The 24,822-nt window shown below is 42.8% G+C and overlaps 1 protein-coding gene across 6 annotated transcripts; it reads right to left on the bottom strand.

Moving 5' to 3' along the window:
- Positions 1–558: 558 nt before the first annotated feature.
- Positions 559–24,805, bottom strand: shdb (Src homology 2 domain containing transforming protein D, b). 6 transcript variants are annotated; one of them, XM_040052648.1, is made up of 8 exons: positions 24,696–24,805; positions 20,882–21,256; positions 19,095–19,245; positions 15,588–15,809; positions 6,471–6,548; positions 5,523–5,697; positions 3,836–3,955; positions 559–1,724 (listed from the first exon to the last, which is right to left on the bottom strand). In XM_040052648.1, the coding sequence occupies exons 2-8, from the start codon at positions 21,209–21,211 to the stop codon at positions 1,538–1,540; spliced, it is 1,263 nt and encodes a 420-aa protein (XP_039908582.1). In that variant the 5' UTR covers positions 21,212–21,256; positions 24,696–24,805; the 3' UTR covers positions 559–1,537. The 6 variants fall into 6 exon arrangements, with proteins under 6 accessions (XP_039908582.1, XP_039908581.1, XP_039908578.1 ...); XM_040052647.1 differs by lacking the exon at positions 24,696–24,805 and adding an exon at positions 24,489–24,688; XM_040052644.1 differs by lacking the exon at positions 24,696–24,805 and adding an exon at positions 24,201–24,305.
- Positions 24,806–24,822: the final 17 nt, after the last annotated feature.

Below are 24,822 nucleotides of genomic sequence, written 5' to 3'. Positions count from 1 at the left end.
GGGAGACAGACACCATCTCTACTTTCAAGATTAGGACTTCAAACTTTCCTTTTTGCTAAAGCATATAGTTAGGGCTGGACCAGGTGACCCTCAATCCTCCCTTGGTTATGCTGCAATAGGTGTAGGCTGCCGGGGGATTCCCATGATGCATTGAGTATTTCTTCTTCAGTCACCTTTCTCACTCACTATGTGTTAATAGACCTCTCTGCATTGAATCATAATTAATCTCTGTCTCTCTTCCACATCTTGTCTTTTATCCTGTCTTCCTTCTTTCACCCCAACCGGTCGTGGCAGATAGCCCCGCCCCTCCCTGAGCCTGGTTCTTCCTGTTAAAAGGGAGTTTTTGCTTCCCACTGTCGCCAAAGTGCTTGCTCATAGGGGGTCATATGATTGTTGGGTTTTTCTCTGTATGTATTATTGTAGGGTCCACCTTACAATATAAAGCGCCTTGAGGCGACTGTTGTTGTGATTTGGCGCTGTGTAAATAAAATTTAATTGAATTGAATTGAACTGAATCTTCTACTAACAGCATGTAATGACTATCCCAGACAAAAATTGTGCAACATTCAATCAAACGCGATTTAATATAGCCAGTGTTCTTAATAATCCCAATTTGTTTTGGCTTTCAATATTTGATTCGCATCTCTTTCTTCATACGAACCTTCTCCTCAGTTTCTGGGCTTATCTTATCTTTAAGTTAGTCAAAGACGAGACCAGCTTTTATAAACCCAGTATTGTCTTTCAAATGCAAGAAACAAGAGATAAAAGGTCAGTGAGGTCAAGGCAAATACAACACAGCTTCTCTTCGCTTATGAAGGAAAATCAACAACGTAACTCTGTCAAGCAAATCAATAGAAAACTGTACGGAACTGACTGGATGGAAATAAGCAAGACTTTATGTAGAAAAGCTTTTGGAATATAACTGCTGCTGGTAAAAACCTTTTACACTTGAAAATAGCATACTTGCAACATGGACTTTTCAATGTTTACAAAAGGGTTTCCCAAGCCTGAGGATGAAGAAAGAATCTAATCTGATACAGTAAAACTCAACTGACTGATTCTAGCAGAAATATGAAAAATCAGCACAATGGCTGCAAGGTTTTCACCTAACAACAGCAATATTTTACCAGTGTCGATGAGGTGTTAATGTGGAACAGCAATAATTTAATCTCAGTCTCCTGCTGGTCTTCGGTACATTCAGAATACACACTTTCTCCTCTTCGGAGCTCTGCAAACATCCACTGGAAAGAAATGCAATGAAATGAACGTTTTTTTTGTCCTTTAGTCAGCTTCGTTTGGATGAGAGAGAAAAGGTGCCTCAAGTTCAGGTACTGCATTTCACGTGAATCAGTCCCCAAGATGTTTCAGCTTGGCACGGGTACACAGCAGTGGTAGGTAAGAGTATAAGCTCCTCATGTGTTGAATCATCAAAAGTCTTCCAGTCAAAATAGAGGAGAACGCTTTCACTCCACTGGGAAGATCCAGTCAAACATTCGTGTTCGAAGTGTCTGATCACTGAAAGGGCGCTCCAGGGCGGTCAGAGTGTCTGCACCAGCACTGGGAATAGCAAGGACAGGTGCTCGGCGCCTCTGATCGGGAGTTTGTGTGTGGTGTAAAAGTGGATGAGCTCTGGGATGGTGTCAAAGGGCGGGCTGTTCTGTCCCAGCACGTACTTGCCATCTTTACACTGGGTGAACTTCATGTGCATGAAACCTTGACAGCTCCTGTGAGAGTAAAAGCAGAACCGTAGATTGAGGACGGACATAAAAAGGAGAAAGAGCGAAAAAAAGAAGAGGGATGACATTAAACGTAGGGCACATAAAACACCATTCAGGCTTCCACACATTTTGTCGCGTAATGACGGTGAAAGTGACAGGCCAGATTTATGCTCACGCCTTTTTTTCTTTCGCTTTGAGGACACAATTTTAACCAACATTTAACACCACGTCACAAATTAGGAAGGAAGTGACATTATGATGGATGGATAAGCGGTGTTTTAACACATGGTAGAGAAACACAAAGTCAGAGCGAGAGCGAGAAAGATGAATGCTCCAGACTGTGAAAGTGGCTCCGCTCAGAGGACCACACCTCCCCTTTAAAATCGGTGCAGCCGCGACAGGACTTCCCCTTTAAGAGCCAGCCAGCCAGCCATGATGTATGTCTAATTATAGAAGCGGAGGGAAAGACAAGGGCTGAAACCGGTCACCATAATTATCATTGTTCAAGTAAACCAAATTAAATTTTGAAGAGCAGTGAAACCAAAAGCACTCACTGCAACTATAAACAGCCAAACAACCGGCAGTATGTAACGTCCCACTGGCTTCCTGAGCACCAGAGCCAGACGCTCCATCATGTCAGAGCTCAGAGTTGACGGCGTGTTTCCATCCAGTCCTGTATGTTTGGGGATTCTTTGTACTAAATGGTAGATTACAACCTACCAGTGCTTGTGCATATTACATGTTGGTTTAAACCTAGCAGGCCTGCCTACTTCAGTGCTGACTCACTTTGACACGGCTTCCTCCTGTCTCCATTAAAACATCCTTAATCAGTCACTGCTTCTATTGTTCACATTTCTGTGTAATCTTAGAATAGCGTAGGTGGGGTTCACATTTTCCAAGGACAGATAAGAGCAATGGCCGAAAATAAACCCACCCCAAAACATACAGATAATGCATTTTTTGATAAAATGTAGGTAGTACTGCTTGTTATTACACAAAGAATCTTTTCTGAAGGTTCTATTGTTGGTATTAAATTTAAAAAAAAAGCCTACCAATCAGCCAAAACACCCTGATAAAGATTAAACTGATACATCTTCATAGAAGGACAGTTTTCTCCCTTATTTCAATAGTTTAGTCTTATTTCAGTAGCTTAGTCTACCTTTTCTAGCTATGGTACTGGCACAAGTCAGTTCTTCTTAACAAAGCTTTTTTTTGTATTCATCAGGTTGCTTGTCTTTTTGGTGTCTTTTAGTGATGTATGTCAGCAGATCTCAGGATCATATTGCTTTAGCTGGACCCTGAAGGTTGACTTCAGTGAAGGCCAGCTTCTTTATGGTTCAAAGAGTTTCTGGATATACGACTTCTCCTGCACATTTTCCAGCTGTTGAACCATTACCAGTACTGACCTTGTTGCTGGAGAAAAACGTGTGTGTGTGTGTCACATCCATCTTTTCATGTAAATGAGTAATGCATGAGCTTGTTTATATGTCAGCACAACACGGTGACACACTGTGCCTCCCTCTCCCCTCACGCTCCTCTTCCCTCTCTCCTCTCTCTGCCTAATTTCCTTCTTGTGTGTCCCACAGAAGGTAATTCATATTCATTAGTGATTATGTGGAGGATGATGTGTGCACTGAAGTGTGCTCTACCTGGCTGATTACCACTTAGAAGGCCCGCTGGGGCCGTGAAGGAAGGCCACAGAGAGAACCCAAGGTTGGTGTGAGGACAGAGCGCTGATGGGAGAATGGTGGCGAGGCCAGGACAATGGATCATGCTAGTAATTACAAGGGAGAGATTTGACCAGATAAGCAGTATTGTGCCCTGCAAATGAGTATCGGGAGGAGAATCAGTGTGGCAGTGATCTTAAGTGGAGGTGATGGTAAAGGGAAGGGAGGGGGAGAGAAGGGGGAGAGACAGATGGAGCGGTGTGGGAGACTGCAATATAATATCAGTAGCTCAGGTGGTGACACACACATACTTTCCACACACTCCTCCTACCACACTTGGCAAGAAAAAAAGAGAAAGATGCAATTAAACTGTATAGCTGTTCATCTGAAAGGGTGCTCAGGTGTTATGCTGCCTGTTGTTGCGCGTGCATGCATGCGTGCGTTTCTTACCGAAGAGAGAGGGAGTAGTCCGAGCGGTTGGCCTGACTGTTCCTCACCAAGTAGCTACACTCTTTACACAGTGTAAGCAGCGACTCCGCTTCCAAACGTGACAGCGAGCCGTGGTACCATCTGAGCAAACGCATAAAGACATGACAAGGCATGAGGGGGAAAAAGCCAAAACCAATAAACAAAAAAAAGGGTCAGTTTTACACCTTTGGGAACAGATGTTGACATGTGTTATAAAAATATATTGTAAGATTGACCCCGGTGCGTGCAGCAGCAGTCTTTGGTACAATGTGGACCCGAGAGTAAAGTTTTTCCTTCTTTCTTCATTTTTTTTTATTATTACAAAAAATGTAATGATGACAAACTCAGAGCATTTTACTTTCCTAGCTCTAAAATGTCAACAAGCCAGGATGCCTGCTAGCAGGTTGTGGGATCACACAAATTAAATCCATCCTCAGTGGGACACAGATATCTGAAGCAAAGTTCGCTGCAATTCATCCAACAGCTGAGCACTTAAAACTGCAAATGCCAAACCCATCAGTTCTTTCTCTTGGCTAGCATGAATGTCCAGACAGAATTTTAATGCAGTGCATCACTCACTGCTGAAAACCTTCAGTGTGAACATAAGCGTTGGACAGACTGATAGTGCAAAGTGCAAAGAATCTTTGGAGTGTCATTAAAAGGGGGGGGCTACAAAAAAAAGGATATTGCAATATCCATTTCTATAACGATGAGCTTTTATTAGGAGATGTCTGAGCAAGGGGTGCTGTATGTTACAGACCGACAGAGATGCTGTTTTCTCGCAGAGGAAACCACAAAGCTCAAAACAGCCTCTAAGAGATCATCAGGGAGTAATGGAGCGTAATAATCAACACCATCCTCATGTGAATGTGTACAAAGGTTCAGGCTTGTGAGAGCAACCCAGAGTGTTGCATGTGTGTTTGAATGTGTATCTGTGCTTAAGGGGTGTGTGTGCTTGGATTTCATTAGTAAAACGACCCTTAATGTGCGCAGAAACAGCACATAAATTACACCAATGATGTCTGAAATTAAGACTAAAGTAAATGTGTGTTTTTAATGTTCTGACTTAATTAGCTCTCGTTCTAACCTTACTCAGTCCTGTAAGGTCTGATGAGTGCTGCTTAGCCGAAACACATAATCGTTTCACTTTAATGTGCCCGAGCCCTTAATAGATCAAAGCAGTGCAATCAGACAAGCTTTGGCTTTTTTTATTTTATTTTTTTCGTGGGACCTACAATCCCCCAGTTTCAAAACCACTTTTATAGGGATGCCTTAGGTATGCGCATAGCAGCAAAGCATATATGTTTGCAGACTTTTCTTAGTTGATTTACAACACATGAATCTGCGTTATGAAGCACCTGGTTTGATTCTACATCTGAACATCCAACTCTTCAATGTACTTGGAGTGATCTGTGTTTGAACACTGAATCATTCACTGCATTGCCCGTACAGTTTGATGCCTGTAGAAATGTCTTTATCTTGTGTTACAGTGAATGTAAATGAAGTGACAGCATCTAGGGCACTCACTCATTTCCTGTCAGAAGTAACTGAACATCAGAGCATGCAGGCCTCTTAATCTGATTAAAACCTGACTAGTATGGCCCATACTGATAAACAGAAACTGACGATGCTGACTTTCTATGGGTTTCAAAAAAGACAGCGTACATACACCTGCTTTTCCAGAGGCAGAGTAGGGTCCACTCTCTCCCCCACCATTGCGAGGCCTTCGTGGGGCATTCGAAACTTCATTCCCCCTCCCGCCAGCGGACTGGATCTGGGCCCCAGGGGACGCAACCGCTCTGTTGGCGATGAGGAGCGATCCCACTCTGTATTATCAAACTGCACTGTTGGCAGGCGGGGACAGAAAGAGTGAGTCATGTTATTTACACAGCAATATTATCAAAAGGGATTAAGCCTCTCAGTCAGACTAGGGTAAACATCAGACATCGGGCTACTGCAAAGCTGCGCATGCGGCATAGACCTCTCATGGGTGGGTCACACTACAGGACAGCACGTCGGGGTCCAACAGTGACAAAACTATCAGCAGTATTATCACAATTACCACGATCGGTGGGTTTGTAAGATTAGGGGGGCAGCGGGATGCGGGAATTTAGCGTCTTCTCTGCTTCCTTCTCGCACATGTCTTTGTTTGCAGTAGACAATGCAGATTACTCGATGTTGACTGTACCAATACTACTTTGGAGCAAATTACAAAGACTGAAGTGTTATTTACCCCTTTTCTGCCTGAATTTTGTGAAATTGAACCTAGTGAACTTGTAATTAAACATTAAGTGCACCACAGCACTACTAAGTACCCTGACATGAACACAGCCGACATCCTCGTTTATGGGGAGCTTTTCATGCATGGTTGATGCACGAGGGGAATGCGGTAAGAAGGGAGTGCTTACATCCCCCAACACCACATCCAACAGTTACAACAGGCAGGGACAGACGCAGGTGCTGCAGATGCAGGCCGCTGGTGGCTCAGAGTGGAGGCAGAGCAGATGCAGGACAACAGCTTGGGTCATATAGGTCAGGGCGACTGCATGTTTCAGTGCTTGGGTTGAAGAAGGAAAGCAGGGGAAGGGGGCTGTTGGTGTTCAGGGTGAGAGGTCACCTTGTTCTTTGGTGGGGTGCTCCTCCTCCAGCTGACCCACAGGGGCAGGCCAAGGCAACTCCGCCAACTCCCTCATTTCTAATAAAAGGCGGGAGCAGGGAGGAGGCAAGAGAAAAAGGAGTGAGAAAACAACAGATGGGTTTAAGCAAAGTTAAGCATGAAAAAACAGACAAGTGAGGAAAATGGTGATGATTAAGGAGTGAAAGTGAACTTGGGTGCAAGATTTTAGAGTGAAGAGAAGTGAGAAGTCGACGTGACAAAGAAAAAAAGAAAGAAAAGAAAGAGGAAGCTGAGAGTAGGAGAGAAGACGTGTCAAATGAGAGATATGTAGTGCCATTCAGCGCAGTTAACTAAACCTAGGCAGAAGGGGAGAAGTGATATACTGTACCTTCTCTCTCCTCTTTCTCCACACATGTGAACAAACATAGCGTAGTGTTTCACAGCCAATATTTAAAGTCATTTATTGTGGAAGAGAAGACTAAAGAAAGCAAAGAAAATGAAACAGGAGAGAGCAGCAGATGTCAGGCGTGGGTTATTTATCTCTATAAGTTCATCTTAAGAAACTGTCCCTTAGCATTAGATGTAATGAAAACAAGGATTTCATATGCAAGACAACCCACAGCGCAGCGTGACAGAGAAACTGTGACGCGTGGGGACGAAACATGCTCCATTTACCGTCGTACCTACAGCTACTGAAGGTGCACTCCGAGGCAGATCTGAAAATAGCTCATTACATACCACGGCAGGCGACCATCTAATGTAACAGTCATTACCGCAGCCTTACACACACAGACACACAAGGAGACACACGTACATTATGCATCTTTCCAGCTTCACACTATGCATTCAGCTCCCGCTCACCGCAAAAACGGATTACAAAACAAATAAAAGGGAAAGAGGGGTGACATCTTAATGAGCCGACAAATCCAAAGACCCCCTAGGCCCACGACATCAAAGGCCATTTGAATGGGCGTTTGGAAAGAGACCCGGGCTGTACATACATGCCTCTCTCCCTCCCTGGTTAATTATTGAACAGGCAGACACACTCCGCCACTTTCTCTGGCTCTCGGTGAATTATTGATGCATGGCGCAGTACAATGGCCCCATCTGGAGCGGGCCGCACCTCCGCTCAAGCCAGGATTAAAGTGTGGCCTGGCACCCCTCAATGGGAGACACGCACGCAAACACAGGTCCACACATGCACACATTTAACCCGAAACCCCGAAAACGCCGCCACTGCAACACTCTGCTGCCTGTCAGCTCACCTCCACATCACATTTCACACCTCTAATTCTCGAGTAAAACTGAGAGGGATGTGTGGAACGAGAGGAAGGTTTAACATCAGAAGCACACAAAAGCAAGTGAAGGGTAACAAGAAAAGAGAGAAAGAGAAATTGGAGACAGCTGAGACAATTTATTAGAGATCAGAAATGTGCTCAGCCATCTGAGTTAGAGATAACCTCAGCTAGTGGCGTGTTACAGGAGGAGAAAAGTCCATCAAGCTTCCTCACTTTTACTGTTATTGTTTGTCTGGTATTCTTGAATCTTAATTGCACTCGCTCATCAAAAAACTGACTTAAAAATTAAATAATTCTTGAAAGACTGTGAAGTGGTTCAGCTGTTTATCCCGTCTCACATCATTTGTAGATTTTTGCTTTAATTAATAGAAAAACGACTCATCTTTAACTGAATCCGACTGAATATTTTTAACAACGCACTGGTTTCAAGGTGTTTTACTTAATTTATTTATTGATCGCACAACTTCTATTTAGACAGCTCATGTTACTGCACTAGCCTTGATTATCACCAAGAAGAAGCCTGAGAGTACGAAACCTTCAAAAGCTGGCCAAATAATCGTAGTCAGACAAATAGTACTGGGAAAAGTACTAGGGGAAAAATAAAGCGACTGAATCAGCAGCAACAACAGTCTGGGAACCCTTACTGCTCCTTAAATATCAGGTTACATTCACGTATTAAATAATAACTGCCCAGAAAGTAACTGAAACTGTCAGACAGAAGACAGATTTTGTGACTGTGTAACTTGTGCTGTGACCTTTGCACACATGCTACAAAGACTACAACAGCCCATGTGTAACAGGGAGGGCTGCACCCGTATATCAAAGGTGGTATTTTGTGGTAGAGCATCAAACACTTCATGAGGACACGATATGAGACTCACTTAATTTATTAAAGGGCTGTAATACAAGAGCTTTGATGGACATCTTTTTTTTTTTTTTTGGTTTAAAGAAACAAAAGAAAAAACAGGTTATCTTTGCGATCCAAATGCATTTCTCTTCTGGAAAAGACTGAGCAGAAGCATTACAGCACAAACCACAGAGCTCCTCCATTTAATAACAAAAGACTGAATCCCAAGCAAGCACACACACACAGACACACACACACTTATTCAAATTCACACACTCACAGCATGTCACTGATTTACTACCAGGGAACATCTGTTTTCCATTCACTCCTAATGGAACCTGTGGGTCTGTCATCCTCAGAAAGTTCATCAATACAAAACAATCAGAATAATGGTTTACAGACAAATGCGCGCCCACATCAATACACAAAGGCAATCTTTTTCATTTGTAAAGTAAATAATGTCTATGCAAAAAAAAGAGTGTTTTTTTTATCCATTTTTAACCCAGATAATGAAGCAGGTAACAGCCATTTGTGGCCTGCCAAGATCTCCTGTTGCCGAAAATACCTGATGACAATTACCAGAAATGATCTGAGGGGGAGGGAAATGAGAGTAGGTTTGACTCTGCGTGTTGCACAGAGGACACATCTCCTCATGTGATGGATAAGTAACTTTTCAAGTGCACCAGCTGTTTTCTGTGTCCTCATAATTAAGGGAGAGCAGACAAAGACAATATAACAGCATCATTAGGTCCAGTAATGAAGACAGCTGTTTTTCCAAATACCTCTGGCATCACAGCGTGTCTCTACACACAAAGACCTTCTGCTGGACACAAAGACGCCAGTAAGATTTATAATTATCACCTTATACCAGAAAAATGTATATTCAAACAAGTTCCCTTTCTACAACAACTCCTTACCCATCGTTTCTTTCTTCATTTTACAGACCTACATTATATCCATGTCCCTCTGGATTTATAGTGCTCTCCGTCTTTTTTTTCTCCATGCTGAGCATTCCTCCTTCTTCATCACTACTCCTTCACCCGTTTCCCCCTTTAACTGGGACATTGTCTTTCTTTTCAGGCTACCTTGGTCGTCTCTTTTCTTGCCCTACTCTACTTCTGTTATCTCTCGTACAGGCCAGTGAAGAAGAGACACAAAAGAAATGTCTTTTCATTAATGCCAGTCAAGGTTTAGGCTGAAGGAGGGAAAAGGGAAAGACGGAAGGCGGGCAGAGTCTATTGTGTGAGTAAATTGATGAAGAGACTGGTCAGATGCCCCCAGGGCCTGCTTAGAGATACAGAGAGCAGCATCAATCCAGAAATGGAAATCTCATTTGCTGTTTCCTTTTTTTTCCCCCTCACACACACACACACACACACACACACAGGTTACTGTATAGACACACAAACAAACAAACATGCAGACACACACGTGCATGTTCAGGGTAGCCCTGGGAACCTTGCCTTGTCAGAGTACATGCATCAAGATAAAGCCTATACGCACACCCCATTTGTCATGGTGTCTTTGCAAGCTTTGCACAAAAAAGCATCTACTTTGGTAATCATGAACACTTTAAACCGCCCTTCAGCATCTGGCTTACGGTGCCATTTAGTTAAGAGAAGGATTTGAACTATTCATCTGTATATTTTCTTGGACAACCTGCAAAGCAATTGCCTGCAGATAAAAGGTCATACAGCTGTGATCAAAAGTTTTCATACACATTTACATTTGAAAAACGAGGACTGGATGCACAGGTTTGAGCTAATTCTTTTCCTAATCCACACATGTTCAAAAGTATACATACAGGCTCAAATATACACAAACACAATCACTTAAATCTGTTAACAAGTTATACTGGTTCTACAATGTTTACCTTGACAAGGCCATGGCTTATTAGCATCATTAATAACATCATCATTGACTACAACTGGTAGTTTCTCTTAAGCAGGATATGCTTGTGAGGGCTCATTGGATCGGCCAATGCTCAGAACAATGGGAAGGTTCAAGGAACTCAGTGAAGATCTAAGAAGGAAAATTTTAGGATGAGATTTCTAGGATCGGTTAGGATGTATAGCAACACACCAGAAACCACCAAGGTTCAACCCTGATGAACTGGAAAGTGTTGGAACACCCGCGGTCACTGTCCACACTGACCTCTGCTGCACATCACCATGGACTGAGAAAGTACTGACCAAGAAAAAGGCCCTGCCCTAAGACGGACACCCCCTAGCTTAACTTAAATTTGCAGCTACTCACATATTCAAGCCAAAAGCCTTCTGGAGGAAAGTTTTATGATTAAATGAGAAAAAAAAACAGAGCTATTTGTCTACAATAAGAAAATGTTTGCAGTAGTAAAGTAGAAGCTTTCAAACCTAAAAGCACTGTAATAACAATCATGCATGGTGGTGGTACCATCATGTTCTGGGGCTTGGACATAACTGTGTGTTCCAATAGTAAAATGATACCAAACAAACATTTTTTAATGAATAAAGTAGGCTAACATAAACGATCCAGACAGACCTTTCCAAAGCCCCAACCTGAACCCTATTAAAAAATTGTGGATTATTTTTCAAAGCATGGTCCGTACCAGGAAACCAGCCAATTTAAATGAACTCTACCATTTCTGCCAAGAAGAATGGTTAAATATTCAGCTAGAATCACGCACACTGTTGTCTTTATCTTTAACCTCCTAGGACCTGGTGTCCAAATATGTGGGCATCACATTTGGGGTTGTCTAGACCAAAATACTAAATTTTGCTCTATAAGGGCCTGATGTCCACTTACGAGGACATTATGCTGCCACTGTTCTATCAAAATTTAAAACGAATGTCCTCATATGTGGATCTCATTTTTCTCAGAAACAAAAATCTGGTAAAAAAGAAAAAAAATCTGGTAATTCTTTGTTTTTACATTCATCAAGCCATTCTCCGCTAGCACAACCTACTATTTAAATGCATCAGTACTAAGAGCTAAATCCTAGCAGCACCATGCTAACATGCTTACAGAAATAATACTGCTAGAGTAATCCATCGCTGCACATAAAACACAAACCAAAGCATATCAAAATTCTGACCTGATGATGTATGAAAAGTTAACGAATCATCAAAACAGTTTGGGAAATGTGAAAGTATAAACCAAAATTCACAGCAATCACCTAGTTATCAAAACATTTGACTAAAAAAACAAAACTGCTAATTGCACAATGGAAATGGAAGAAGAGCCATCAAAAGTCAAACATAAAAGTCACCAGTATGAATCTGCTGCTCTGGTGAGTAATACCTTGCCACAATGCAGGGTTTTTAAACTATGGTGCATTTACCAGTGCTATACTTGCACAGGCTGCAAAATCCCTACTGCAACAGAAGTGGAAATTTCACCTTCTTTTTAGCCTGAAATAAGCTAATTTATGTATATTTAATGCACTGTATTTAAAAAGAAAAATGCACTATAGATTCAGAACTATTTCACTTTAATGTATTTTTGTGCTGCAAGACTTATTCTGAAGCTAGACCCAAATAAGCCCTGAATTCACCACCACCTTGCTTTTAGGATGCAAAATATTCATAATGAGCAGCTTCCGTGTATGGGGAGGTGCAGTCCTTTGGTGGTGCCTAATGAGCAGCTGCACAGGAACAAGTGGAGGATAAGTGCTTTGCTCAATGGCACCATAATAGTAATCACTAGGGGTGGCAATGTTATTCATTCAGCTTCCCTTTTCCAGATTTCCAGCTGATTTGTGCCTCTCTCATCATGTGCCCACTCTTTCAGACTTCACACAGCCATCACTGGCATCACATGGCTCAAAGCTATTGTCGTGGACTATAAAATACAAAAACATGAAATACCTTATACGCCCACTCATCTGTTCATTAAGTGTGGCCATCGGAGAGCTAATAAGACTGTGCCTTTCATTAGCTCACTAATAATGCTGAATGGCTGCAAGGCCAATCTCTCACTGCTGGACCGTCTATTAACTTCCAGGAATTAATGACTGCTGTAATTTGAGCTGGATGGTAGTAACTAGTGACAGCTTTCTAACGTTGCAATTAAAACCCGCTGGGCTGAGAGAGGCCCGTCATGCCCGACTCCTCGGGCACTGACAGGCTCAACCTCACAGCACTGGCTGATATGGACCTGGTAACCAACAGAAAATAAGCACAATGCTTTGGAGACAAGCTTATTTCTGATAATATATGAAATACAGCTACAGCGTTCAATATTCATCCATGTGATTACATGTAACCACGGATAAGCTGTGAAAATCACAATCAGAGAAGCTTTCGCATGAATGCAGTGCAGACAGATCCACACACAATATGCAACAGCAATCCTCCCAACTCCCCCACAGCCACACACTCATCTGTGCCAACAGCACGCAACACCCTTGAATTAGGTGCATGGTGATAATCAGAGCTGGGAAACCTAGTAGAAACTCTATTTTGTGTGTGTGTGTATATTTGTGCATGTGAGTGGGTGATGATGTAGGGATGCTGGCAGATAGCATCCCCCTCCCCGCTGCCCCCTTCAGCAGGTTATCTGAGTGAGTATGTCACATCCGCAGGGACGAAGGGCTGAGGGGACAGCCCTGTCACGGCTGCTGTGTATGTGTGAGCCTGCGTTAGTGGATGACTGATTGCACCCCGCTACAATGGCCCTGACTCTCCTTCCTCCACACCTCGCCATAGCTCCCGACCATTAATACCCCTCACCGCCCCTCCCCGCAGAGGCACTGGGACTCCAAAAAACATCCAGTGAGCTGCCACCAAACATACCATAACCTTGGATGTCCCTTTCTATTACGCTCCAGCTAGCATTCTCTCCGTTTTCATCTCTCTTTGGATCTTTCTTACTCTCTTACCTAGTTCTCGTGTCATTTTTTCCCCTTCTTTACATCCCCTCTATTTCTCTGACCTCCCCATCTCTCCCCATCCTTGCAAGTGGGCCATGCCTAGCAACGCTGAGAGGGCCTGGGAATATGGATTAAAGTGAGAATGGAAAATACTGTTTGTGTGTTTACACTTCAGTGCTTTGCTGTGCTCAGACAGACAGCACGCCAGCTCAGAGTGCTGACTCCAAATGGAAAAAACAAGGGGTCAGACGACTCGAGCTGCACAAGCGTTTTCCTCCACTGCGTTCTCTAATGGTGCTGTAAGCGCTCCTCTGCAGGAGTGCACGGTGTATGTGGCAACAGGAAGAAAAGCTGAAGAGGAAGTAAATGACAGATAAAGCAGGAATAAATGCTAAGTAGGTGAAAGGTGATATTAGCTTTTAAATGAACTGCCATGCACCTCTTTGAAATCACTCTCAAATAGGTTACCGTGTCTTTTCATTGCTCCTCTGCGTAGTGCGATTTGGGCATGAACACAGTGTGCATGGATATGATTCTGAAAGTGTGTATGTGTCTGACAATGGTGTACTGACCATGACTCTCCTATTAGCACTAGATCAGTCACGCACATGTAGGCATGTAATTAACTGAGAAGAGGGGGATGGGGTGGTGGGCATACACACCAGGGAAAGAGAAGGGAGGAGAGTGGTATTGGAGGGGAGTGAGGACAAGGCAAGTTGATTTATTATCCCATCACCTTGACCTTGGTGACTTGGAGATGCAGCTCAATTAGACTGGCTTGGCCTGGCAATGCCTTGCACTGATCCACTCCTAAATCATCCATCAGTCCTACTGTGTTTCTCTTTACCCCTCGGTCTCTTTCATTCCCAGCTCATTCTTTCCCTCCAACTTGACTCCTTTTATGGAACATAACGAGATGTGAGACATGAACTACACAGCTTTAACAAATAGGAAAAAATGACACGCTATGTCAATTTTTAAAGACATACTGTAGCTAATATGACAATGTTGATCTTTATCCGTCTCTTCTTGACAACTATTCCTTTCCCCCCCATACGGACACAGAAGAAACCATTATCGGTTTTAATGATCACTTCATAGATTAAGTCCACGGTCAGCCACATGTGTGACAGCAAGAAATCAATATTCACCAGAAAGCATTTAAACATTAAAAGAGAGGCTTTTCGTCATTTGAAATGAGAGTGAAAGTCAGAGCCCTCGCTATTTCCAGGGAAAAAGGGTTGGAGATGTAATGACTGGGTGGGGTTGAGGGGGTGTAATAACTATATTAAAGGTCAAGAGAGTTAGACGATTATTTCGCCATGTAGTATCAGCAGTAGGGGTTGTCTGTGTGCTCCTAGGAGTGCTCTGACCTTTAAAAACAGAAAACTTTAATCCTGATTTTAACCATCTTGACATATTCTACAGATTCTTTTTTTTTAAAAAAGCTAAAACTAAATTTGAAAAACTAAACATGCCTCATGGATCAGACTAACATCACACCACCTGGTTTCAAGAACTCTCTGATAGGCATTTACAGGTTTACTCCGAGGTACTTTTAACAGAATAGAGAACTGCCAATATGTGGGCACTTTTCTTTGCAAATAACCTGTTATTATGGGAGACTGCATTGACTAAAGCAGTTTCACACATTCACTGCAACCCCAAACCTTTCTATATATATTACCTGATGGAGTGCCGACGAGAATGCAAATGTTCAAATGCCCCCGTGTGAGAACAACACGTGTAATTGTCCAGTAAAATTATAGTGAGTGAGTGGGCATCATGCGTCCTGCATGCTCTATCCAGGCAACACCCTCATTTAAATTAAACAGGACATTATCAGCAGTGAGCAGCGCCGCTGAAGTGAATCATGTCCTGTTTTGTGTGACATGTGAAAAAGGAAAACTTTCATCTGTTTCTCTTAACACTGACTGAAGGGAAATGGTGTGATTCACCGCTTCTTCATAAATTACTACCTAACTAGGCAGTATAACTATAAAACGAAGCGCAGTTCAGAGTCTCCATTGCTTACATTTTGTGGGAAATGCATTAAATAACCTATAATCTGGAAAATATTGACAAAGGTTTAAAAAAAGCACTACAGTTAGTTTTCTAATTACCTGCAAAAGCTTTAGAGATGTTGTCCTTTTTCCATTCCCAGGGTTGGTCATATTCATCAGCCGGTCTCTCGTCATCTTGCGGCAGCCTGCTGCTCTCCTTGCCCTCTTCTTGAGCTTCTCCATACACCAAACCCAGACACTGGCCTCGGATGTCTTCATAGGGGGTGTCATAGAGCTGGAGCCCTCCACGCGCCTGTCCTCCTCCTGGGTTACGCTGCAGCTCTGTCACGTCAGATCCAAAAGAACACAAGTTCATACATCGCCACGAACATATACATGCAAAAATATGTCTGTTGCATCGCGTTTAACCAGTCTGAAAGAAAACAGATAACATTACAAAATATTATCTGACACAGATGACGTTCCCCTATGCTAATATTATTCCGAGCTAAAAAATTTAAACGAAAAGCCTGTTGAGCTCTGCCTCGACTAGAATTAGGGGAAAGAGACAAATTATGTTTGCACAGCTTGCTGTGAGCTCAGAATCTCATATGGGGGGGCTTAATGATGCCTTGGGGTAGATGCTGAGCAGCAACACAGTAGACAGCCCACCACCCCTCCTCTTGTCCAACCTGAATCCCAGCAGCAATCTTGCACAGCTCAACACAGCATCCGCAATTCCCTGTTAACATTTTCATTACCTTCTCTGCGGGTTTTCAACCAACAAATGCTACTTGGCACCTGCAACTGTTATGTGGAGTCAAACGTGGCCATGAGATAAAAGGCTTTAAGGTTATTGATGCAACCAAGAGGTGAAAATCAGATTTCCAAATGCATCAGTGAGAGCCTCTATGCTGCAGCAATACCAATCAGCAATGACTTTTTATATGTAGACCTCAGAAATGTGCCCGCTTTAAAAAACACAAAGTAGTGGTAGTAGTGAAAATGAGAGGAAAAAAATAGAAGAGCAGACATTTCTGTGCACACATCTGGTTGTTTTGTAAGGAAGAGTAGATGGAAAGGTTTGCTTTCGAAAGGCAGAGAAAAACTTTAACCTTCACACGGCAAGATACAGCTATTGGGCGGTCTTGTAATCACCATGGTGACCAAGTGGTGGGCCCCTCGGGAAAGACCCAGAGGTAATGGAGATGAGGGTGGAGGGCAAATCGTGAAAGAGAAGGAGCAAGGCAGAGAAGCGAGGGAAAGAGGAGGAGAGGATGTGGTGGAGCCGTAGGAAAAGGAAGGGGAAAGGGAAGCAATGAGGAAACAAGAGGAGGACGCGAGAGAAAGGCAAGGAAGGGCGGAGGGAGGATTGGGGTCTGTCAGTGTTTGATGTTAAGTCATTGAGACAGAAGCACAGCGGGGCTGTATGCTGCTCTACCTGCGCTGGGAACCCGTGGTGCCGTGGCAGCCTGGAGATGGAAAAGATGAAGGTCGGGAGATAAAAACCGACATGAAGGAAATAAAATGATAAATTCACAGAAAACACGATGGAGAAAAACACAAGCAGGGGGTGGGGGTGGCGGGAGTAAGAAAACAGCAATTTGACAGAGTGACAGACACTGGAGATAGAAGGGAATGACGACAGGAAGTCTGCTGAGTGTTTAGGCATGCAGACGCGTTGGGAGACCAATCTTTTATCCCCACGAGCACAATTTAAGAATCACGACGGAGCTGCTTAAGAAGAGTAAGCTTTAAAGATCTTTACTACTAAAAAGCACCGTTTTCAGGACAGTCTTTGTGTGAGATCATTAAAATTCTGATTGCGCACCTGATTTTGCTGCTTTGCTGTTCTTTAGCGGGAAACAGCAGATTTAGACAGAGGGACAGACAAAAGCAGGCAGACAGACAGCCCAGGAGTGACAGACTCAATGCAAAGTCAGTGAAAGAAATTTGACAATGGCCTCCCAAATGCTGCGCCATCACCACTGCACATCTAATCTCTCCAATAGCTCCATCCAGCTGAACCACAAAACAATTTCTCCAGCATTTCTTGGTTTAGGCGAAGGAAGGGATGCACCATGCACTTATCCATGATATTATGAATTTCACGTGACGACTAAAAGGGCAGCACAAGTGACGGCGGAGAAAGGACAGGGCACAAAATTCGGTAACGGACAGATTAGAGTGACAGCCAATGACTCCCCTCAGGGCCGGGGAGAGCCCTTGAGATGAAGTGAGATAGAGAAATGGAGAGAGAGGAGGGGGCAGGCTTTCACACTAAATGATTGGGACAGAAGAGGGAGAGAGAGGGGCTAAAGGGGCAGACAGAGATGTTATAGAAGGAGAGACAAATGGAAAACGATAGATGTGAGCTAGACGATGTGGGAGAAAATAATCACAGAGGTGGGGAGGGGTTCAAGACTGTATCGTGGCTAGACTCTTTAAAGGGACTTTTCGTGAGGCTGAGAACTGACACAGCTGGCTGCTAAAATACTCTGGGATGGTCTGTTACAAGGCTCAAGGTGGTGAATAAATGTAGCAATTAAATAACATATTATACGATATTTATACTGAACTACAGAGAAAAGGATTGTTATATCGGTCTTCTGGTTTTGTTCAGTAAAGGGAGAGCTGACAAATTACATATCGGTGATTTTGTTACTTGCATTTAATCACTTACATGTAAGAGCTGCGTATATTAAGAATGACAATTTTACTTTTATAGCAACTTTAAAACCAGTGTTTGCAAAGTGCAGCAATGTGAACGAGAAAGAGTAACAAAAATGAGAGAAAATTTAAAAAAGGGAAAGTTAAAGCAACATTATGTTATAGAAACAATCATGCACGAATAAAAACTTCACAAGTCTATAAAAATGTGCTTCAGGAAGTAAAACGGCACTTATTCCGCAAGCTTTATGCTTTGGGCGCCTCCAAGCTGGAGGGCACAGTCTTGACTATGAATGACCCGAGGGCTGTGAAGCAGCTCGATGGAGGTAATGGTTTGGCTGTGTAGCTTGGGAACAGACCAAGAAATACTTTAAAAATGATCATAAAATCTTTCTAATCAAGATGTTTAGTAAGCCACAGATGAACCCAGCATCCCTGTACAACAGACAGTTACAGTGGTTCACTGGTTCAGTTATACTTGTATTTTTCATAGCGGGTTTCTGCGTTCTGGACGAGGTTTCTGGCACCAAAGTGCAAAACAACAAAGCTTTATTCAAGCAGCCATCACTCACATGAACGAGTCATCCTACAGGCTGTCCTACATGACGTTGTGCAAATTTGGTATTATTATTTATTTCTTAGTATTTTGCATTATGTCTGTACTTGTACTCAAAATGTGCATGTGAAGATGGATGACGTACTACTGCAGACCAAATCTACCCCTGGGTACAAATAAAGTAACCTGAACCTAAAATGTACAAGGAGCTAATGAAGAGAAGATACCATTAAGGTGACGTAATGCCATCTGCTAAAATCAGTAACACATCCAGCTGTTGTATTCTGAAGCTGCAGGAAAGAGGGTGACATTTAGATGAAAAAGGCCAAGGATGAGAATTAAAATTAAAACCTGTGGCAAAACTGGGACTGGTTAGATTAGGGTGTTAAGGGCCCCCTGACCTGTTATGACCCTTTGGGCCTCATAGGGCTCCATATAGCCGTTGTTTTCACAGGGAACAGGTCGAAGATCTGGGTCTGGTCGGTGGTTCAGTCGAGCATCAAATGGGTCCGAGTAATCTGTGTCTCCGGCCAACGGAGCGGACGGCACCACCTAAAGGACAAAACAAACTTCCTCATGAAGGAGAAGATTTACACAACTTTAACTTGACCCTCTGGAAAGAAAATGCTGACTCAGTATAATGAGTCACATTTTCAAAAGGAGCTAGAAGTCCAGCGACAGGCTATAATTAGTTGGACTTTTATCCATCATTTCTGGAGTTGCACATCAAACGAGCCAATCCTAGAAAACAAGAGTTTTTTGGATAATTGGGAATCACAGTCTCCATGTTAATGCCAAAAAAGTAAGGAGTGCTGCACAGAAAGATCCCCACTCAATGGCATGCTAAATAGGTGTTTGCTCACAAACAAATACACATGTACCGTGTATACTATATTTAGCAGCTAATTAAGGCAGTTAACTCTTGAATCCCTTGAAGGAAACATACTGCATCTTTCTTGTCACATTAAATGAATAAACAACACAGTGAGAAATCATCCTATCTTAGCATGACCCAGTTTTTGGCTGAAGGTAGAGAAGAGGAGATTAAAGAGGGAAATGTCCAGTTGGTGGCATTTGTTCTTTCTTACAAGCACAGGAGGAAAACAGTTGTAATCTGGCACAGTGACAGCTACATAGGAAAGCATATGGTCGCACATGCATCTACAAACCCATGCGCACGCACAATGTTCTTTGTCTGTCACTCTCTGACAAAGGAAATCACTGTAGCGAGACTTGCTGGCCAATTTCAAGATAAACACATACACGCCCTGGTAAAATTACATCCTAATCCCATGTTGCTTCTGTAACAGGTTATCTATCAATGCACAGGAATCTGCAATGTTAATTAGAATGCGGATGTTCCCACAGACCATGGGAAATTAATGAGAACAGAAGAAGAGTGGGGCAGAGAGGGGAGCTATTGACTTCAGTTAAGACTGCTACTTCAAGCCACTTCAGGACATTTGCACTTGTAGCATTTTCCATGAGTGGAGTCATAGATTTAACTGCAGTGATGAAAAGCCTGAAATATTCCATAACTTATTCAACATATGTTGCCGAGTTGATGTGTACGCCATACTGCTGTAAGATTTTTATTTTTTTCTTCAGTCGTTCTGTTAACATCTGCCTTTTTTTTGTAATTCTCAGTAGCTTTTCTACAGCACAATATGCAGCGCACGCAGCCAAGAGAGCAATACAGTCCTGATGACCCAAACAGCGCCAAAGAATAAATTTCAGCTCCCTTTGGCCCTTGACATATCACCATACACCATACAGTATATGGTTCCTAACATCTGCTCATGTGGAGGTCTCTCTCAGCTTGCAAAACCAAACCACATCTATTATTTATAGGACATAAACTCAGGGGACTGTGACCCTCTCTGATTCAATGGTCCGCTCAAGCCATCAATAATTCTTTCTTCAATCTAAGGTAGTAAGATTATGTGTTGCATAGGACATATCATGATTTATGTAAACAACGCATATTTCAGACACAAATTAAAGTCACTTGCTTATGGAGTCTGATCAATAAAACTGTCACAATGATGGAAAATGGGATGAGAGAAATGGGAGAGTTTCTTTCCTTCGCTAGCCTTCCGGTCATCCCTCTAGTTCTCAAGAGATAGGCCACATAAAAAGCTTGTCATCGCCTACATTTTTCCTTATATAGGTACAAAGAGAAACTCACGGGCTCTTGCTGATCCTCTAAAGAGATGGTGCTAAGTAGGATCTTGGTGCGTCCCAGTTCCTGTGAGTCCACTTTGATCAGTCTGTGTTTAGGAGACTTCACGTCCACACTGGATGACTTCATGGGAGACCCATAGACGGGTGTTGCAGGTTCAGAAGTTCCAGACTCCCCCCTGGATCTATTTTCTGAGTCCTCATAGGGATCTTCAAAATCGAGGTCTCTCTGGAGCCGATAGGCTTTGAGGATCTCGCTCTCTGTGTAGTCTGGTGTTGGAGGCTGTGGAGGCACCTTCTTGCCAAAGCTCAGATAGTCTTTTAACCACTTGGCCATTTCCACTCCAAATATGCCAGTGTGTGGTGAAGGGAGAGCAGGAGGCTGGAGGAGATAGACATGGACAGATAAAGGGTTATTGCTTTACCTTTTTTTCTTGTAAGGCTTTGTGAGCTATGTGCTGGATTTGCTTTGTGAGATTGTGTGCTTTTCTAAATGTGACAGGTCAATGATTAAAAATTAAATCTTTCAATTATAAAAAAAAAAAAAAAAACCCGCGACGATAATAATCCACAGGTCCTGCTTCACTAACAATATTTGTGTAGGATTATCTCCCCCTGATCACAGAGCCACGATTTCGGTGCTTTTACATGCATTCGTGTGACATTAAACTACACCGACAGCTGGGCTTTACGCACTCCTTTTGTTTTACGCAGGGAGCAATAACGTCTGGCATCTGGACTTTGCCCAAGGCTGCAATTACATTTCACACCCCAGCAATAAAAGGCGACTCTAACGCGGTGATACAAAAGTAAAAGCAAAGTGTGGAAGAGAATATTAGAAATAAACGAGGAGTTAAATAAATATAAGTTGTTTTAAATTCTAACGATTTCACTTTTTGGAATTTGAGGAACACAAATTAATAAGTTCAGTTTTGACCCAGTCTTATTTCAGAAAGCCGAAGATACGCGGATTTCCCTAAACTTCCCCTCAAAAGCAATGACCAAAACACTGAATTTAAACGCCAGAGCGAGCGCTGCGCTCCGAAAGCACATTCACTCACCCAGCCAATTCAGTCCTTCAGCCACTTTGGATGCTTAATTCCGCGTTTTTCCATCTCGATGACAACAAAACGACACCGACAAGTGTCAAAACCTTCTACTTCCACTTTTTATTCCACAAAAGCACAAGAAAGAACGAAAGAAACCAAAACAAACAGTATCCTTTCTAACACAAGAGCCCTGAAACCCAGCAGAGTTCCTCCAACGACTGGCGGAAAATGCGCGAGTGACGAGAACGACTACAGCTCCGAGAGAAACTCAACCGAGCGATTAAAGGGGAGGTGCTTCATTCCCTGTGGAATATCATCCTACTCCCTTTCGCAGTCAGCCGACCGTTCATTCATTGAAATATCTGCACATCGCACATGCTTCAACAATAGCTGCATCCTCTTAAAGCGGTGCACGAGGAGCACAAATCAAAAACTGAATCTAGGAGCTGAAATAAAGAAAAAAAAAAAAACAACACCTCGCACGAATGTCATCCAAACTTGTGCATTATTTATTCGCATGACATCATTGGACAATTTTAATGTTTCAGCGTCAGTTAAATGATTTTGCCTTTAACAACTGGGAACTTCAAACGCACTAATAGTACTGAAAATGTCATCTGCTTCCCACGCAGTTGACAACATGATCAGGGTTGTAGGGACCAAACAAAAGAAAGCCCTACCACACAAACAAGATGCCAAAAGGCATCAAGTCCCATCCACTCTGAGGAAAAACTTAAAGATGTTTGTGTTTCATCTTCTCTTTTCAATCCTTACTGACCTCTCTGAATGTGTTTCATCCTCTCACAAACGTCACATCATCCACTGCACAGGCAGGAAAATTGGATTGTGTGCAACAGCGGTTAAGGACCATCTAAGTCTGTTAAAAGACCGTAAATGCCTCTTTCTTTATGAGCTCACTTTCTCCCAGGGGTGAGAGAGAAAGGATGAGGTCAGCAAGCTAGAATCCACCCCCACCACACTATCAGCACAGCCATCAACATTATCCCATCTAGCTTTTTACATCTCCGCCATTGTGCCTACTGAGTCTGTCTCCACCAGTGTTTACCAAGTACTGGCTCCATACCTAAAGAGGGTCAAGAGATCAAAAACATGGCTCCAGGTGTTTCTGAAAAAAATCCGAGTGCACTTTATTAGTGTGAATGCAAATCTTTGTGGGCCCCGCAGCTCAATTTAAATCAATTATAGCAGTGAAGCAGTAAATGTGAGGAAGGGATTCAATTTCACTAGCCACTAAATGCCTGCCATTATTCTTATTGGGGAAAAGAAAGTTTCCAGAGTTGAAAACAAAGTCTCATTGTGAGGTTTAAGTAGTCTGAGAATCAGTCGTTATCATATGGGCATTGTGCTAAAGATTTTATCTTATGGGAATTAGATCCATATATTTATTAACAAAAATATGCCGTCCCCACAAAATCATGTTATCAAATTACCTACAATCTTTTCTCCCAGATGACAACGGAAAAAAGCCATCTTTTGCTTGTCATTATTTCCTGGAGCTTTACTAGCTCCCGATATCTCTTCCCCTGCCCTTTCTTTTCCACCTTTGAATTTTTATCTCCTGTCATATCTTTCACTGTAGCTGTAATATCTCTTCTCTTCCCCCTCCCCTTAGTCACACCTTCCCCTTTTTTCATCTGCACAATCCCTTCAATCCAACACCTCCTCTAACCCCCTAGCGAGTACCATATTGAGGACACATCTAATTTTTTATTTCCATCCCGACCAGGGTGAAAGCCAGAACTCAAAGACAGAGACTAAGCAGTAGATGGAACAATCAGAGATGAACAGACATGCAAGCTGTCAGAGTGAGCAAGAGGAGGACACATGGAGAGCACAGAGGGGAGAAAAAACTGAAATGGAAAATTTGGATCTCTCACCGACATGAAATCAGAGACAGTCAGACTGACAGGCACACAATCAGACAGGTAAATAGTGACTGCAGTTTTTTTCCATGCAAAATAACCGCAGTTACATAACAGAAAAAGAAGCTCTGTATTTTTCTTTTCATAGAATTAATAAGGCTGCCTCATTATAACGGGCTAAATATAGAGGTGACATTTCCTCTGAACTCCAAGCTTCACTCAGATTTTGGCTTCAATGTGCTATCATTTATGAAATTTGACAAACACAAACATGCTACAGGTTTCACACATACACAGTGATGCACACATATATCAAAGCCTTGAGTTTAATCTTAATGTCAGCATAAGCGTTTGCCTTGACAAAAGGAGGTAGTGAGGGGGGTGCAACGCAGACCTGTAGAAGCAGCGGATTTCCATAGCTTGCATCGACTGCCCTCATTTGGTGGTTGGTGTGCATTGCATTCCATGTGCTCTTTAATAAGCATGAGCACACCAATGTCCCACTTTAACCACAGTTAACTTACTTGTCATGCAGTTATGACAAAGAACAGGGCAACTGCAAACAAAAAAACAAAAATAAACCGCAGAGGCAGTAAAGCGAATCAGCCTAGTAAAACACACACTCGTCTTTACGTGGCACCTGTAATGCAGTAACATTAAGGTAAATTCTATTTTCCCTCACCTCACTCTTTATTGCATAAAGGTGTTTGCTTCCGGGGTCGGGCCCTCCAGTGTTGCCATTGGTGAGGTTTACTTTCCGTGATTGGCTAAAATTTTCTAAACTGTGGAACTTTCCCACCGCTACCACTACCCGCGTTGAACTGCGAGGCAAGGAGACTCCCGCGGCAGAAAACAGCGACAAAACAACAAATTATATATGACGTAATACCTCGATAATGTCACCATCACCCTATGAAACGCCTGTGCTCGTCACTGCTTCTCTACGCTTCTTGAAACCACAACTTTTAGAACAAGCCTGCCTTTGGCTGGCTGTGCTGCACGCGACAGAACAAAGT

This window comes from Simochromis diagramma, unplaced genomic scaffold, assembly GCF_900408965.1.
Source record: "Simochromis diagramma unplaced genomic scaffold, fSimDia1.1 OVJJ01000419.1, whole genome shotgun sequence".
In the NCBI taxonomy this organism is placed as follows: Eukaryota; Metazoa; Chordata; class Actinopteri; order Cichliformes; family Cichlidae; genus Simochromis; species Simochromis diagramma.
This window is presented reverse-complemented; position numbering and strand designations above follow the sequence as displayed.

Coding starts and splice junctions, on each gene's coding strand:
- shdb (XM_040052644.1), bottom strand. CDS start 24,263: ATGCACACCAACCACCAAATGAGGGCAGTCGATGCAAGCTATGGAAAT. Junction 15,810..19,094: donor GGCCCAAAGGGTCATAACAG/GTCAGGGGGCCC, acceptor CTGACGTGACAG/AGCTGCAGCGTAACCCAGGA. Junction 1,725..3,835: donor GACTACTCCCTCTCTCTTCG/GTAAGAAACGCA, acceptor TTACTCTCACAG/GAGCTGTCAAGGTTTCATGC.